The sequence below is a fragment of the Atractosteus spatula genome, chromosome 17 (assembly GCF_055471065.1).
Source record: "Atractosteus spatula isolate fAtrSpa1 chromosome 17, fAtrSpa1.hap1, whole genome shotgun sequence".
Classification (NCBI taxonomy): domain Eukaryota; kingdom Metazoa; phylum Chordata; class Actinopteri; order Semionotiformes; family Lepisosteidae; genus Atractosteus; species Atractosteus spatula.
Genome location: NC_142722.1, coordinates 6,509,093 through 6,525,151, shown reverse-complemented (window position 1 = coordinate 6,525,151; position 16,059 = coordinate 6,509,093). Strand labels below are relative to the sequence as shown.

General features: G+C 40.8%; 2 protein-coding genes and 1 non-coding gene across 4 annotated transcripts in view; 1 reads left to right on the top strand and 2 right to left on the bottom strand.

Annotated features, from left to right (window-relative positions):
* zdhhc8b (zDHHC palmitoyltransferase 8b) overlaps positions 1–2,647 on the top strand; it is an 80,465-nt gene extending 77,818 nt beyond the window's left edge. Inside the window, exon 11 of the mRNA XM_088936072.1 lies at positions 850–2,647. Within this exon, the coding sequence (XP_088792198.1) occupies positions 850–1,033 (184 nt within the window). The 3' untranslated portion in view covers positions 1,034–2,647. The remainder of the gene's footprint in view (positions 1–849) is intronic.
* A 6,516-nt stretch (positions 2,648–9,163) lies between these two features.
* On the bottom strand, positions 9,164–15,659 carry ranbp1 (RAN binding protein 1). Of its 2 annotated transcripts, none has more exons than XM_088936070.1 (6): positions 15,494–15,659; positions 13,572–13,708; positions 12,986–13,143; positions 12,509–12,637; positions 11,955–12,023; positions 9,164–10,899 (listed from the first exon to the last, which is right to left on the bottom strand). In XM_088936070.1, exons 1-6 carry the CDS (start codon positions 15,506–15,508, stop codon positions 10,745–10,747), a joined length of 663 nt encoding a protein of 220 aa, XP_088792196.1. In that variant the 5' UTR covers positions 15,509–15,659; the 3' UTR covers positions 9,164–10,744. The 2 variants fall into 2 exon arrangements, with proteins under 2 accessions (XP_088792196.1, XP_088792197.1); XM_088936071.1 differs by having other exon boundaries at positions 9,164–10,896; positions 15,494–15,654.
* Positions 11,779–11,906, bottom strand: LOC148818956 (small nucleolar RNA SNORA77). The gene has a single exon (XR_016094377.1). It is a non-coding gene; the product is annotated as a small nucleolar RNA SNORA77 (small nucleolar RNA).
* Positions 15,660–16,059: the final 400 nt, after the last annotated feature.

Sequence of the window (16,059 nt, the reverse complement as noted above, 5' to 3'; positions counted from 1 at the left end):
TTTTTTTTTGCATGTTTTTACCTTCTGCCTGTGGACTTGCGCCCTAACACTTACAGTTTGATCGGTCACTTCTAATTCAGGAATGACCGAGGCTAAAGGAGCTTTCTGCACGTAGTTAGCCTGTGGAATCCCATTTCATTTGAAAAAAATTTAGCCCATCAACCTGTCATGATAGAGAAAGTAATATAGGAGAAGGCTAAAAACAGCACTCTCACACCCTCTACCCCTGAGCATGAGTCCCAATCTCCACGCTTTGCTGTGTCTGTGGAACTAAGTGAGGGGGTGGGATTCACAACTGTTTCGGCTCTTAATTTCCATCAGCATGCTCTTGTGATGTGTGTGAAGACAAGAAACAGAACTGTAAATGGTAAAGAATCTAAAACAATCATCCAAAGAAGAAGTGAAGTCGTCGTCTTTTCTTTTATAACTTGACTGACCTCTTCTATGTATTTTTTTAAAGTGCTAACAGGATTAATCTGGGGTGTTTTTTTTTTTGTATTGCAAGTTTACACTGGTCCTTAATGCTCGTTATGCTTTTTTGGGAATAATCTGTCTTGGTTTCCATTTTGCTTTGACTAGCCTGATGCTGTTAAAAAACTGGATCTTGCCTGTGCTGTTTAAGTGAAGCTGAAATATGCCCAACTGCATGTGCATGGGGATGAGATGTCTTCAAGTGTGCTAACGCACAACAGCATGTGTGCATGTACGCCCACACCTCCCCTTCAGGATGCTATAAATACACAGTGTGCATGTGAGGAGCTGGTGCCAACGTGCACGAACGAGTGAGGTGGAATCATTTTTTTTTCCCCAGCCATGTAAAATCCCTCCTCTTCTCTTTCCCCTCTCCAGGGACGATGGCCATGTGAAACAGGCCCACAGTAAAATAAATGGGCAGCCCAAAGGCCTGACCAGGGCCGACTGCCGCCTGGGGACCCCGTCCGGTTCCCAGAGTACCCCCGTGAGCCCAGGCCGCCACACGAGCGTTAAAAAGGTGTCAGGTGTGGGCGGGACGACGTACGAGATCTCGGTGTGAGCGGGCGTCGCGCCAGCCAGGCCGGAGGCACTGCCGTGGGAACCGCTGGAGCTTGCGCGTTGAGAAGGGGGCCTCGACCAATCGGCCACAGCCTTATTCCCCAGGGAATGACTGTCCAGCCAATCAGACGGTTCCTTCTTTGCCACTGTGGACACAGCAGTCCCACAGTGACCTGCCCGTGAGCGATGGTCCGGGAGAGGACGTTTTTTTTTCCCTCGCACAGGAGGACTTAAAAAAAAATAAGTTCAAAGTGAAACAAAAGATGAGCCATTGTTGCAGTTTGTTTGTCCAGTCTTGTGTGTAATCCACTGGGAGAGGGACCAGTCAGGTTGATACCATTTCTTTAAGACGACATTTTGTTATGGCTTTGAAAGCCATCCACACTCCGTTTCAAGTTTTTGTTCTTCATTCCACCATCACGTGTACTCTTCTCCACCGAAAACCCAAATAAGGGCCAATCATTTGTCGCAGGTCAACAAAATCCCTCTTTTGCTAATATTGGAGTCTTGCTAATATTATGTGAAATATTCTGTATTGGTAAGAATGACACATTTCAGTTTTATGTTTTTGGCTCACATGGAGAGGTTTAAGAGATCCTTCCTTTTGGTATTCGTTCTAAGGTTCGTTACGTTATTTTTAATTACATTTTGATTTTCAGAGGAGCCAAGCGGATGTTAGCAGTTTGATAAAATGTAACGCACTTCGTGAACCTTCATTTACCAAAACATACATGGAACATCTTGCGAGGTTGAATTTAAGAAACAGAACAAGTAGTGCTGATTTTCTTTCGCGTGTGTGAGGGTGTTGTGTTTCTGACTGCGTCCCAGTGCTTTGTTTGATGTGTTACTGTTTCTCCTGAGAAGGGAGAGAGGCAGGAGCTCTGTAGCAGTAGCCTGTGTTGTGTGTTGCCATACATTTCAGTGTGCAGGTGGAATTCTCTTTGGCAGCCATACAGGAGTGAGGAACTATATTTAATGCCTATCAGATAGTTATTTGTAAACAAATTCTAGTGTATAAAGTCACCATTATTTTGTTTCTTTCTTATACCCAGCATTTCAGTTGGTTTTCACATTACTGTGGTTGTTTTTTTTTCATTTTTACAACTAGAAATGATTTTTTTTTTTAGGTCTTGGGTGAACTTTATATAATTTTCTAATGCAAATGCAAAAAAAATAAATCCAGACTCTTTTGGATGTGGAAAGAGATAAATGGAAAGTGTGACAAAATCACTTTTGAGAGAGTGGTGCCAGCTGCTAAGCTACCTGGTGCAAAAGGAAAGATTTCTTTTTTTCTAGGCCATGAAGAAGAAAAAGAAATCAAATTGTCAGGCTGCGCTGCTGCTGTCTCAGTGCTTAAATGTATATGCTTATGATTGTGCAGTTTCCTTTGTCTCTCTAACAGATGTAATGTTCAATAAAGGATTTGAGTTCTTGTTTTTAAGGCAGGACAATGTTAATGCCACCTGTCTGGTACAGCGCATTTGTTATCTTTAGGAATGCCCTACCTAGAGGAAGGAAATAATGGACAAAAAACGAATTTGCATTTCATGAAACATTTTAGTTTGACATGAAGGTACGTTTTTTTAAGCCATTGATTAAAGATAGCCTTGAATTTTCAGTCTCCTGATTTTTTAAAAAAACTGCTGCTCAGTCGATTGGTCCAAAATGAAGCCACATCCCTCAAAATCTGCAGAAAGTTTAGTAATGGGCTAAAAGAAACAATGACCGCGTGTCAAGGCAGTTCCGGCTTCCGTGCTTTTTCCGTGTCCATAAAGAATTTGCATGCTAGTGAATAGTCACCGCCAGTTTCTAGGAATTAGGAGTGTGGCTGTTATTCAGCCAGCAGGGAAAGCTGAATCGCAACAGTTCATTTTTACCCCTCCCTCTGGTTCTGTGACAGCACCTCTTGTGTTTATGCATTTCATTCTTCTTTTGAGAAGGCATAATCGATGTGGGAGAAGAAAAGGTTCTCTCACATGGATGGGCTAGGAAATAACCTTTTCTTTCTTTGGGAGGGGTTTGTAAATTTGGGGACTGAGACAGGATCGTGACTGCCTGCTGGCCACTGCCATACCTACTGGTCTTTAGTTAGAATGATTCCCGGTTTGTGTTGTTTTTATTTTGAACAGCTCCCAGGAACTTGTAGCAGCAGAATTACGGGTCTAAGGCTCCAGTGCCACATTCTCTTATTTACCAAACAGTGGTAAAGCATACTCTAAATTTTTACAATGCTTTCACACTTGGCTACACTTTACTGCTCTGATGACTGACGTTAATTAAATCAAAGAGCAACACGTCTGCCTCCAGCACAGATTAGGAGTACCTCACATGAAACACCTGCCTTTAATTAATTTGAATGAGGGCTTGAGCATTTTTAAGTGCAAGTCTGTTGTATGTCTGATCCTCATCTATGTGGTATAACTACAGTCTTAGTGTTTTTTTTTTTATTTACCATTTTAATCCTCCCCTATTTATTTTGTTGTCATAACTCGTTATACCATCTGAAACCATCTCATTACTTGACACCATGCGTTTTACATGTGTAAACCCTTTTCAGTGACGTACACAAAGGTGCTAAAAACCATTTCTGTCAAGTGACAAAACGATTTTGAGAAGTCCCCTAAATGCTGTACTATTGATGAGATGCTGAATGTCAACTTTGAATTTTCAGTAAACGACACAGAAATGCAATGCTTTCCTAGATGGCTGTATTATAGAACATTAACGATATCCATTCCTCCAAAATGGGATTTAAAAAAAAACTAACAGCAGTGGCATGCTCTTTGGAATGAGCACATTGTACTCTAGTGAGAGCATGTTTTTGGAGGGTATTGAAATGTACAGTTTTGAAGAAATCTTTTGCATTTTTCTCAGCCAATCACCCTTAAAGAGGTGGGTTACGGACTATAAGTTTTATGTTAACGAAGATCTAGAAACATGTTCAGGCTGTAGTGTCAGAACCAAACCACAGCAACTGCACTTTTCCTCTTGGCTGTGCTTTTTCCAGCCCTTCTTACTGGAATCGCTATAATAAAGGGCTGAAAGGAAGTCTCTTATCTGCTGAGACTGTGCCACATCTCTCCCACCTCCTTCACCACTCATGACCGCACATCCTGCACTCCTTCACGCCTCCCATCTCTCCCCCAGGTTTTGACTGTGCCAAATCGGGGGTTGTGGAAAGAGATACACTGCACTAAGCCAGAGTCACCCACTGTAATCTGCTAAGTTGGTTATAAAAAGCAGTAAAAAAAAAAACACAGCCACTCCTGCCAGTCTCTTAACATCTAAAGGAAAAGGAAGTTGGCCCACACACAGTTCTCCTCCCTGTGGGTCTTGAATTCCACATGGACTCATTTGATTAATTTCACAACCTGCAAAGCCAAATCCTGAAAAGGCTCAGTTCGGAAAGAAAGATTCAGCTGGAGGGGAAATGTGGGCTCTTGGATATAGTCGCAGCCATTCAGTTTTGATTGTTATGAACTTGGAGTGTGTTCGTTTTCTGAATACTACCGAGCATCTGAGTGATTTACTATGTATAACTTATGGTGTTTCAGCAGCGTGGCACAGTGGTCAGGGATCAAATCTGAGGAGAAAAAAAAATCCAGCTGTATAAATAGGTGCAAACATACATTGTTTGGGATAAAAGTGTGAGCCAAATTAGTCATTTGTGATCAGCTTAAGGATCAGAACTTTGGTCCCGTCCTAGGACAAGACAAAAAGATGTTGATGCTGGAATAGTTCAGGTGGGTAGCTGCATCAGCATGCGTAGGCTGCAAAGGAACAAGTAATAGGTTTATTCCATACTGAAAAAAAGAAGAAAGAAAACACAATGTTTCCACCTGAAGAAGGCTCCACGGCCAAAACATTGTGTTTTCTTTCTTTTTTTCAGCATGGAGTAAACCTATTGCTTGTTCCTTAATGCTGGGAGCTGATCAAGTTAGGAATATTAATAAAATGATCACTGCCTGAGGGGTCAGGAAGCAAATGAGACACATACTTCCCTTGCATTACAAAATTATTTTTAAGTTTTTAAAAACCTAATGTAAAGCCAGAATTATATGAAAAATGTAAATAGGTGGATCATATTAACCCAAGACAAAAATATATAGTTCATCTGAAATTCAGGAAAATTGTAGCAGGATCGTTAGGTACCTGCTTGCTTGAGTTCATAAGTAAGACGTAATAGGATTTAGTTTATATCATTGAACACTCGCGAATAAATCAGATTCAATTATGTCATTACATCTTTAAGATTTTAACAGTGAAATTTTCATTCAGGCCCTATTTGCATTAAACGACACTCAGGATGTATTATCTTTTCGCAATATGTAGGCCCCTGCAGTGAATATACAGGTAGTAAAACTGGAACATGTAAAAGATGAACTTACAAGAAACATATAATGGTATACAGAGCACAAGAAGCTACTGAAGTTTAATGAAGGCCATCTATGAATCGGACTTGTAGTTGTGCTGGGAGTGGGGTGATTGGTGTGAGCACAGACTGCATTAGCTGGTTAACAGTAGACAAAATATATAAATCTATTTTCACCTGTATATAAGCACTTAAGTTTTTATTAAAGACCTTTTCATCCTTATAACATTTTATTTTTTAGATCTGTTTTTGACTTATCTTGTCTTTATGTACTCTGTATGTATTTTCTTCTTTATAGAAGTTTAACTCTGGGAGGCAAAAGGCTTTGACGTTCAGCTTTCTACTATCTTGTCCTAAGTATCATAAAGAAATTTGAAAGTCAAATGTGTGGACACCTTATTTCCAATCTTCCTGCTACGCAACACACTTACTCAATGGTATAAACAGCGTACTGCAGGCTGCCGTCTAATTTCCACTCTGGGATTGCACAATCTACCAAACTGCACACAATGCCTCTCCCTTAACTTAGTTGGAAAAGGAATTTCTCAACTGAGGTGATATGGGGTCAGACTCCAGTTCTGCTGGTGTATAATGGCAGGCAAATACCACCCAGGTGTGAGCTGTACAGTGATGGATGAAGTGGGACCCACAACAGAATAGTAAGAGCTCTGAAATCCTTTGGTAAGAGAAGCATTGTATTTAGTTATGGGAATTGTCACATAATAATTAAAACGCACTGAGCAAACTACAGGCTCTCAAACCAAACCCCTTCTTTTTGAGTAAAAATGTAAGTTCTCCCTTGAGTGGAAACTTTCTACAGAAACTGCAACGCTATTTCTAAATCAGAGGTTGCTCATCTCAGTGCACAGTTAACGGCCCAGATACACTGACGAAGCTCCCGACTTTTTAAACATGTTACCATCTGATTCTACAGCACACCTGATGTTTCCACAGCCCATAGTTCAGGAAGCACAGAGGGTGATGAAAATATTTGATCAAAAATAGAGAAAAGATCCATGGAGAGGAAGAAAACGTATCAGTGTACCACAAACATATCAGTTCCGTTCTTCTGACAAGTTTTAAAAAAAATTACATCAACACTACAGGTTGCAGTGCGAGTGTTTTACAGCTACCTGTGCAACACCCCCATCACTCGGCAACTCACACCTAACAACGCACTGAAGCTCAGCAGGTGTGAGCCTGGTCAGTACCTGGATGGGAGACCTCCTGGGGAAAAGGAAGGTTGGTGCTGGAAGAGGTGTCAGTGGGACCAGTAGGGCGCGCTCACTCTGCGGTCTGCGTGGGTCCATACTCCTCCATATAGTGACAAGGACACTACTGTAAAAAGGCAGCATCCTTCAGATGAGATGTAAAACCTGACTGTGGTCATTAAAAATCCCAGCTTGTTCCTCGACAAGAGTAGGGGTGTTACCCCAGCATCCTGGCCAAATTTCCCATTGGCCCTTACCTACCATGGCCTCCTAATAATCCCCACCTCTGAACCGGCTTCGTCACTCTGTTCTCTTCCCCACAAAATACCTGATGTGTGGGGAGCGGACAGGTGCACTTTGGCTGCGGTCACATCATCCAGGTGGGGCTGCACACTGGTGGTGTCCAATAAAGCACAATGTAAGTGTAAGGAGTTATTATTGTATAGCTGGATCACCTGCATGTGCTTTAGACGTACAATATTTCACTTATTTGCACCATTAGGAAACACTTCAGCTAAAGTCTTAACTACAATATACTGCACTAATGCTCCAAAGAGCAAAGGTAGGACAGGTCATAACTACTAAGATTAGTTTTAGAACTTGAAATTGTAAAATGGCAACTGGAAATGGTTTCGCAAAACCATTTTCCAAAAAACGTCCATTTCAGGTTCCTGACTTCTCTCTTCCCTGCAGCCTGGAAAGCCCAGTTCAAGCCAAGGTCTTAGACATAGGAAGTGCAGAAGATTCCAGAGACCACATGTAAGTTTATGAATCAACTAGAGACAAATCACCAAAGAATTTAAATTCGGTGCCAAACAAAGTCTCCAAACTTTCCATTCCAGTATGCCCGTTTCACTTCCTGTTGGAACACTGCAAAGCAATGGCTACATCTTAGGATCTTTTTCAGAAATGCCTGGGGAAAAAAATAATTTGCCCTCGTATGAAGAGACCGGCCTATTTAAGCACCTGTAAAAATTGACATTACAAAGGAAAAACACATCTAAGAACATTGGGGAAAATAAAAACGGAGCAGCTTAAGTATTTCTTTAAAATCCTTTAAAAGTAGTTAAAGCACTAGAGCTTAACTGGGGAGCTGTTGCTGATGCCACTGCAGTAAATGCCGTTTGTATTGAGCTCCACCTTGTGGACATTGTTAGAACTACAAGCTCAAAGCACCTGTGACTTTTTCCATGAAGGAAACTGAAATTACAAAGTACATGACACTTTATGTCGCCACAAATACAATCAGCAAAGCAATACCACACAGGCAGATTCCTAAATCAGAGCCATGAAACAAAAATCTAACCAACCTCATATTCCCTTAATTTCAAACTAGGTATCAAAAACTAGAGGTCAGTGTAGTTTCCCGTTGTGTTAACTTACCCTCTTGATCTCCTAAATTATACATTTATAAGCGCTATACAACAGTGCACATGTAACACACACACAAGGGAAAGAGGTCAGTAAAACTACCCAGTACACCTTAAAAGCTACCGTGAAAGGACAGGTCTTAAAGCAAGGTGTAAACTGTCAACATACACATTTTCTCCACTCAAGACCAGTTAATTCATACAAAACATTTCTTTGCACGTACAGCATGGAAATAAATATCTTCTGCTGCATAAAGCCTGTTTTAATTCTAATTCCACTCCGGTATAAGATTTACTTAGGTGAGACTGTGCTTGAATATTGGGAAACTATATCTGCATGAAAAATAGCTGTTTGGTTACTTTTGAAGAAGATTAAACATCTCGTACTATTTTTAACCACCTTTTCGCAGAACAAGCCAAGGGATGATATTAGCATAATATGGATGAAATTATCATATTTTCATTCCAAAAATAGCTTATGTCTGCATAGCTCTCATTGTAACAGCATACGTATTACACACAAAACAAAGCACAAACAAGATATGACCACACTGTGCAGAAGCACCCCACTAGGGACAATTCCACTCTCTGGTTGTAAAATGTTTTGATTGCCCGTTTCCTCTCAAGGGATACTATGTGATGACACAGGAACCAACATCACCATTGTTTCTTTTGCCTTAAAATTATTATATTACTGGTTTAAATATACAAATGTAAAATGTATGAAGCCTGAGAAAAAAAAAGTTAAAAAACAGAGCAGCAAAGTTTTTTTATAAACCGGAAAGACGGCTCTTATAGACCACGATTCAAGGTTATGACGACTAGGCCTCGCTGACTTTGCCTCTCCTTCTACATTCAGATCTTGCTCCAGTTGTTAAAATGCTTGTTTCAACTTTACCCAAGAAAAACAACTCGCTCTACAGCAAATCTTTCCAGACTGCTAAGGAAGCCCGCTTCCTGTCCAGGGTATGATGACACCTTTGACCGTAGAGCTCTCTGGTTTGGATGGAGGGGACTATTTGAAGCAGGCCTTGCAAGGGGTAGCCATAAACCGACGAGAGCAACAACACTGATTATGACCCACTGGCGATGCTGGGAGTATAATAACCAATGCTACAAAAAACTGAGAACTACAGTACTAGATGAGATATGCATACATGTTTGAACAGATGACAAAGTAGACAGCATTATACTTTAATTTGATTTGTTCACAACCTTTTTACATCATGTGTAACATGGTACCACTATATAAAAAAACTGAGATCATTCAATCCTCAAATCCTTCATTGAGCTTCAATTGAAGATTTATTATGTGCCATGTCCACACTGTCCAAAAACAAAAGTGCTAACTACATAGGGGAATGCTGGGAAGTGTTCAGTCAAGCAATAGTTTCCTTAACCAGCTGATCTGCACCTTGTGTGAATCAGATGGACTGGTTGGGATGGGTTATACTGTAATGCAAATGCAGTATTTTGAGGAAGGTAAGCAGCAACTCTTTAATGCTTGAGTCCATTAAAGCAGTCATGGTTTTGCCTTTGTATAAATTCTCCTCACTTAACCCCCCTTTTCTGAATCGATCCCCCCCACACTGCAGAACTTTAAGGAAGGATCTTGCCCACTGTCTAATGCTACTTCAGCATCAAGAAGTGCACCTGATCGCTCATCCCCCTTTGCCAAAGTATCTTAAAAATAGAAACATGCAATGTCATGATCCTTAAAATAAGACATTTCCAGTGCAACTGGAAATGAAGGTCTGCTTCCCAATGTAATGGGCCACAAGGTTACAAGCAGCCAGTCTTTGCACTGAGCAGGGCAGGGTCTATCAAGTATACTTATGTAACTGAGCAATTTATCATGAAAGTATATAAAAAGCATCAATAGTGCTTGAAATATACTTACAGATGCACTGGCACTTTTAAAATCACAAAGGAAGTAAGGATTTGCATTAGAGAACTTAGGTGCAGGTATTACAGGATCTTTCTTATCTAAGCACAAGGCTTTTCCTCTTGGCAATATCTAGCCTTTTTATATATTGAGAATTGGAGTAGATCTTTTTAATTTGCATATAAAAATTAAAGCCTTAGTATTACCACATAAGAGAAAACTGTCACTTAGAACTAGATCAGAGACAGCCTGCTTTCTTTAGGTCCAAGAAGTTTAAATCCTTTATGCTATTTTTACATTTCCACAATTGTGTCAATAAGATTAACAATGTGAAAAAAACTTTGGGCTGCTAAATTAGATACTTTTGTTATATATGACATACTTCCTTATGTTTTCTACAAGTTGAGAGGAAAATTGTCGCTTTACAAATGCTCCTTTAATTTCCTGTTCGTCTCAGAAATGTCAAACATCAGTCTGAAAGTAACCTGCACAAACATCTGTCTTTTGCTCCAATTCTGAAACCTTTACTTAAAAAAAGAACAAAACAAAAATGTGCTACCCAATGTGGGAATTACCATTTTCACAAGCCTCATTTCACAGTACAATGTCATGTTAAGTTACTTCGAGTTACAGGTGACCATAATATCGACAACTCATTTCCACTATGGAAAAAAATTAGCACAGAACATTTTGATGGCTGGGAAATGAATATTCTGAAGCGTCTCTTATGATCTCAGAGGGCAAGAACCTTAGAAGGAAAAAAAAAAGACCTCGTGAAGCATCCAAATTCAGTTTGTTTATAAAGTCTGTCATAAAAAAAACAAAAAAAAACAATGAAAACCAAAGGACTAGAGGAAAGCCAAGTGCCAGATTTTTACTGCTTCTCTTCTGCCTTTTTCTCAGGCTCCTCCTCTTTCTTCTTAGGCTGCTCTTCGTCGTTCTGGCCCGCCGAGTCCTTGGTCACCCCATCCTTCACGGACAGCTCCTCCAACTTCTCCGCCACTTTGTTAGCGCTGTCATTGTTGCCTGCTTTAAAATGCACAAAAGCTGCATTTACTCCTCCCCCCGCCTCGGCAGAGCCAAAGACATTGCCCATCTTCTAAATGTTATACCACAAATACCCTCGCTGGAGTTCTCTGCACCGTATTCAATCCAGAATTGAATTCAGATAGAAGTATTAAAAAAAAAATCGGATTATGTAGCAGGCACGCTTAATCACAGCACCTTCGAAAGCAGGGACTCAAAACCTGGTCCCGCAGAGCCCCCGTCAAGTCAGTCTAATGAGTTCGTTATAACTTAGGAAGTCAATCAATTCGGTCCTCAAACACTGAAGGTGCTTGCGAGGTTGTTCCCAGATCACCTCTGGATTACTTTAACAATCCTCCATTTTAACTGATCACAATGAAATAACTCCTGGTCTTTAGAAGCTGCTGACCTATAAAACCTGCTCAACTGGGGCTCTCTAGGATCAGGGCTGGACACCCGTTTTAGAAACAATGGGGTAACAAAAACAGCCCACTAGAAGTGACAAGCTGGACATCCAGATGTTTCACATTAGCAAGTGTGCGCAAAGGCAACAAAGAAGAAGGAACTATAATCAATGCAGTTTGCAAAGAGAAAATTAGCTATCGTCCAATTTTAGGGAAGTTGGAAGTGATTATAAGGCATAATGATGATAAATTATGAACATAACTAGGAATAGTTTGAGTATGTGTGTTTTTCCTGCCTAATGCTTAATAAATTTGCTCCCAAGTCTCAGTATTTATATACTATTGAATAAAAATATTATAATAAATATATTATGATATAATAATAAATATTATACTAATAAATAAATTAGCCACAGCAGACTTCAATGTGGATATGGATTTTTTAAGTCATAAGATTCAGTAAAGAAGATATGGCTGATTAAGTGTTTCAAAATACACAGACACTTGCCTTAGAAAAGGCTTGTATTTGTGATATTTTGAATTTTAATCTAGCAGACTGAAAAAGTACCAGGCAGGATTGAGCAGCCTGGGACAGAGTGAGTCTGCAAAGGCTTAGTTTTACACAACAGATATAGATAAGGAAATCATGTTTACCTGAAATCTCTTGACTTCGTAGCACTTCTTCCTTGCATTCATCAAACTTTGCTTTAAATTTTTGCGCATCTAAAAAACAGAAATTCCTTAAATACAACTTTTCTCAGCTTTGTGGCAAAGACCTTTTAAAATGGCTATTTCTATCTACGTGGTGGCCTAATATATCTGCAGTTAAAAGCTGGCACTGCTGTATGGTGCAATGCAACACCTGAATTCTGTCCTTATTTTTTCTTGAAAATCTCTCATGTTCTTTTGAAACAAACCTTGAGTGGAAACCACATGGAAATTAATTTACAACTGAGAACAGGGGGCATTTCTTTACACAAAGGGTTGTGGGAGTATAAAACAAGCTACTCAACTATATAGTTGCAACCCATAGCCTGGCTTCTTTCAAGAAAGAACTGTAGGAGGCTCTTGGAACACCACTTACTACCCAACAAACAAGAGGCTACTCAGCTCATACAGCCTTTATCTCCTTTTCTTTAAAAAGTCAAACTAGAGTAAAGCAGCACTGTTCACTTTTCCCCACCCAGGTGCCCTACGTGAACACTCACTCTCTGCATTGAGGAATCGGATGGCCAAGAGCTCAGGTTTGGGTTCTTCATCAGCAAAGTCCGCATGTGTGTTCCAAACCCAGGCCCGGTCACTTCCGGCGTTTGGCCTGAGTTCCATCAAAGGAGCGACTGAAAGAAGACGCTTGTTAACATGCAATTCACAACTCGCCACCTTTCAGGCAATGCTACAAACAATGGCAGTTTTACTACTAGATTGAGGCCTAAATCTAAAATATAACTGATGTAAATGTAGTCCCCCCCATTACCCGTTTATTTATCCATCACATACTGTTCTTGTGACTTCATGTGATGTTTCGCTTGTAAGTTTTGTACTTATGTGGAAATGAAATTTCCGCAGTAGTGGAAATAAAGCACTTTAAATAAAGTAGATATTCTATTTTAATAAAGTATCCATCTTTTAAGCATGTCTTCAACGGACACAAAGAGCCACAGCACAGGAAAAGGCAAAACACCTACTGTTGTGGTTTGCACAGATTTTGAGAGTCCTGTCTCTCCTCATCAGCAGGCGGATGGTTCCTTTCTCTTTGTGCCTCAGGAGCTTAACATCCCCGGTGCCCCTCTCCTTCCACTCCGGGGGGTCGTTCTCCGAAGCGAACCGGTACAGCTTTGCTCGCCTAAAGACGGGAAACACGCGCTGTGAGAGCGGCCTGCTCAACCTCAGGGCGATGAAGACTACACCACAGACCGAGTGGACATTCTGCGGCCTGCAAGTAGATTCCATCGCAATAACCACGCAATGTCTCTGCAGCGTTAAAACCATTCTTAGCATTTTCTTTACAAAGCTGCCGAACTATAAACTAAGCACCGCGGCAAAATCTCGAGCAATTCGGACAGTTGAGGGAGGCAGGCAATGAAAATTTGCCCCTCTTTACATGTTAGACTTTCAAAGGACTGTCCAATACGCTGCTTGCTAAATCTTTCGCAGCCTCCTTAAAAATTTCAAAGGGCGACACTTTCAAGCGCTCGGAGAAACATATCTTTGAGGCACACGTCGATGAAGAGGCCGGCGGGATGGCTTCAGCCTAAACAGGTGCTTTCTTACATCTTAAAGAGTTCCTCCTCATCCTCCTCCAATGTTTTCACCTCCTGCTCGGGCAGCGACACGATGGGCTCAAAATGAGGGTCGTGGGTAGACTCATCTGCATTCTCTGCAGTGGTCTCATGGTCTTCCTGTGTATCCTGAGAAAGACAGGAAGACTTGTTGACACACAGAAACCAGAAAGGCAAGTCCTCTTGAGTTCATTTCTCAGTGTTAAGGTATTGTAACCAAAGCTTAAAACTCAAAACGAGAAGTTTAATTCTCATCACAAGCTTCATTGCACGGTTAAGAGGAGAAACACCCCCCCACCATGACACAAGAATATAAAAGCACAGGAAACGAGGGGAAATAAGTTAAAAACCAGGGAAAACATAGGGGATTCATCAGGGGTGGTGTACATTAGAGAGCGAGGGGACGTTCATTACAGATCTAGCATGTGAACTAGCACAGTGTGCAACTACACACCAGCACTATAGAGTGAATAGGGGGGGGATTTAGAACATCCTGCTTTGGAGTGAGGTTCTCTTTGGAGTGAAACTGCTGTGGCAACTGAACATAATGCCACTAATGCTGAGTAAGGAGTTTCAAATTTTGCATGAGAAAATACTTTGCCTATAGGCCTCAATCAGCTGCACTTGCATGCACATGCAACAATATAGACAATACAATCCAGACAGATTCATTTTCTAACTCAAAAACGTTGTGGTGTGTTCAAATGGTCTTCAAATTACTTTCAGCAGTGATCCACACTCCTCCACCACCCCCCCATCTTGCGTTTCCTTGGCTGAACTGAGTTATCCAGCTATATTCAAAGCACATCATCAAAGGGAATTAAAGTCCCAAAAAATGTGCAACTGGATGAGCCGTCGGTAGACCTGAATTAGAACATGCAGACGTGCACTCTAAAAGTCAAGCCTTTCCCTTACGAAGAAACCCACTTCATGGATTGTTTTAAAACCATAAATGTAAATACAAGGCCTTTTCTTTGACATACAGCAGAATCCCTTTTGACCACAACTGTGCCGGCTTTTAACATCGGCATTGTGCTGGGCGGTCTGTTGCACACGATTGAGCTTAAACGTGTAAATAGTAAGAAATTCAATCATTGTTCTTCAGTAAAACATGGCGAAATGAAACCCCCCTTGTAAAACTCAGGTCAATTTTTAATCAATAGGATATCTAGATCTGATGCCGGTACGAAAATAAAACGCAGCAGTTATTCAGCCCTTATAACTTCCAGAATTGCACCGGTGCATTTTTTTCCCTGCTGGTATCGGCTCATACGTTTTATGGAAAGACTCTCAAATGACAAAATAAATTAACATAAGTAAAAAAAAATGCCGAAACACGCCATTTGTGAGTGCGATGATGCGCTGGGACACTGCAACTTGCAGACAATGTGAGGGTCACGTTGTGAACGCCAGCAGTCTGCGTGCACCGCGATAACCGCACTGGAAACGCTGAAAAACCCCAGGAGACAAAATGCATCACACGGGAACTGATTTAAAAAAACGTAAAAGGACTCTCAAAAATAAAAATTAACCCGACGATACAAGCGGAATAACCTGGGCTCACCTAAAAGCTTACGTTGGCAGTGAAGGACGACGCAGGTGGACGTGTTTTAAACTTTTTTAAACACAGCTTTCCAAATGCAGCAACAGCAAAAAAAAAAAACTTAAGACACGGGGCACTTTGATGCAGAAACTTAGCTGTTTGACACCCCCCCAAAAAAACCTCTAACCTGCTGGCCAGGAGAACGACATCAAACCCTCCACACCCCGGCCGGCTTTTAAAAATTTCCCCCATGATAGCCCGAAAAGAGAGATAAAACGCAAGAATATCAGCTAAAACCGGCCTCTTGATCTTCCAATACCGGTTTTCTTGAAATCAGCAAACGATAAGACGCCCTGTCGCCCGATCCTTACCTTGGTATCTGCCATGTTGTACAAGATGATTGCGGATTACGGAACGGGTGGCCGATGTTTAATTTAAAAACCGCCCGTGTCTCTGTCGATCCCTCTCTCTTCCTGCTGCTCCTTTCGCGCCCTGAAAAGTTCCTCCTCCGGCATTTACCTCACTCCCAGCAGCCTCCTCCCGTCGCCGCTAAATTACACCCCGACTTTCCCCCCCTTTTCCCCCTCCTTTCAATTTTAAAGATAAAAACATAAAATAAAAAAAGCCTGCAGTCAGTGTTATTATTTCACCACGCAAATCGTTTTATAAATTAGCTTTCATTTGTTTCTATTTTTCACGTCTTGCCATTTGGCCCTAAAATTTTAAAATAAAAACTGAAAATGTCAAGAACCGCATCTCTTGTAGGTTATATATATTTCTAATAAACGTTTTTGGTTTTTAATTCATTTAATATTATTTTTATTTTTCAGCTGCCTTCGACCCTTGTACGTCACTTCCTATACACTACCAAATGCTAGTTTAAACATGTTTGTTCCGTATTCTTTAATTATATACTTGTGTAATAACCCATTTTGAT

Coding starts and splice junctions, on each gene's coding strand:
- ranbp1 (XM_088936070.1), bottom strand. Junction 12,638..12,985: donor AATCTGTGCAAACCACAACA/GTAGGTGTTTTG, acceptor GTCTTCTTTCAG/TCGCTCCTTTGATGGAACTC. Junction 10,900..11,954: donor ACGAAGTCAAGAGATTTCAG/GTAAACATGATT, acceptor TGCATTTTAAAG/CAGGCAACAATGACAGCGCT.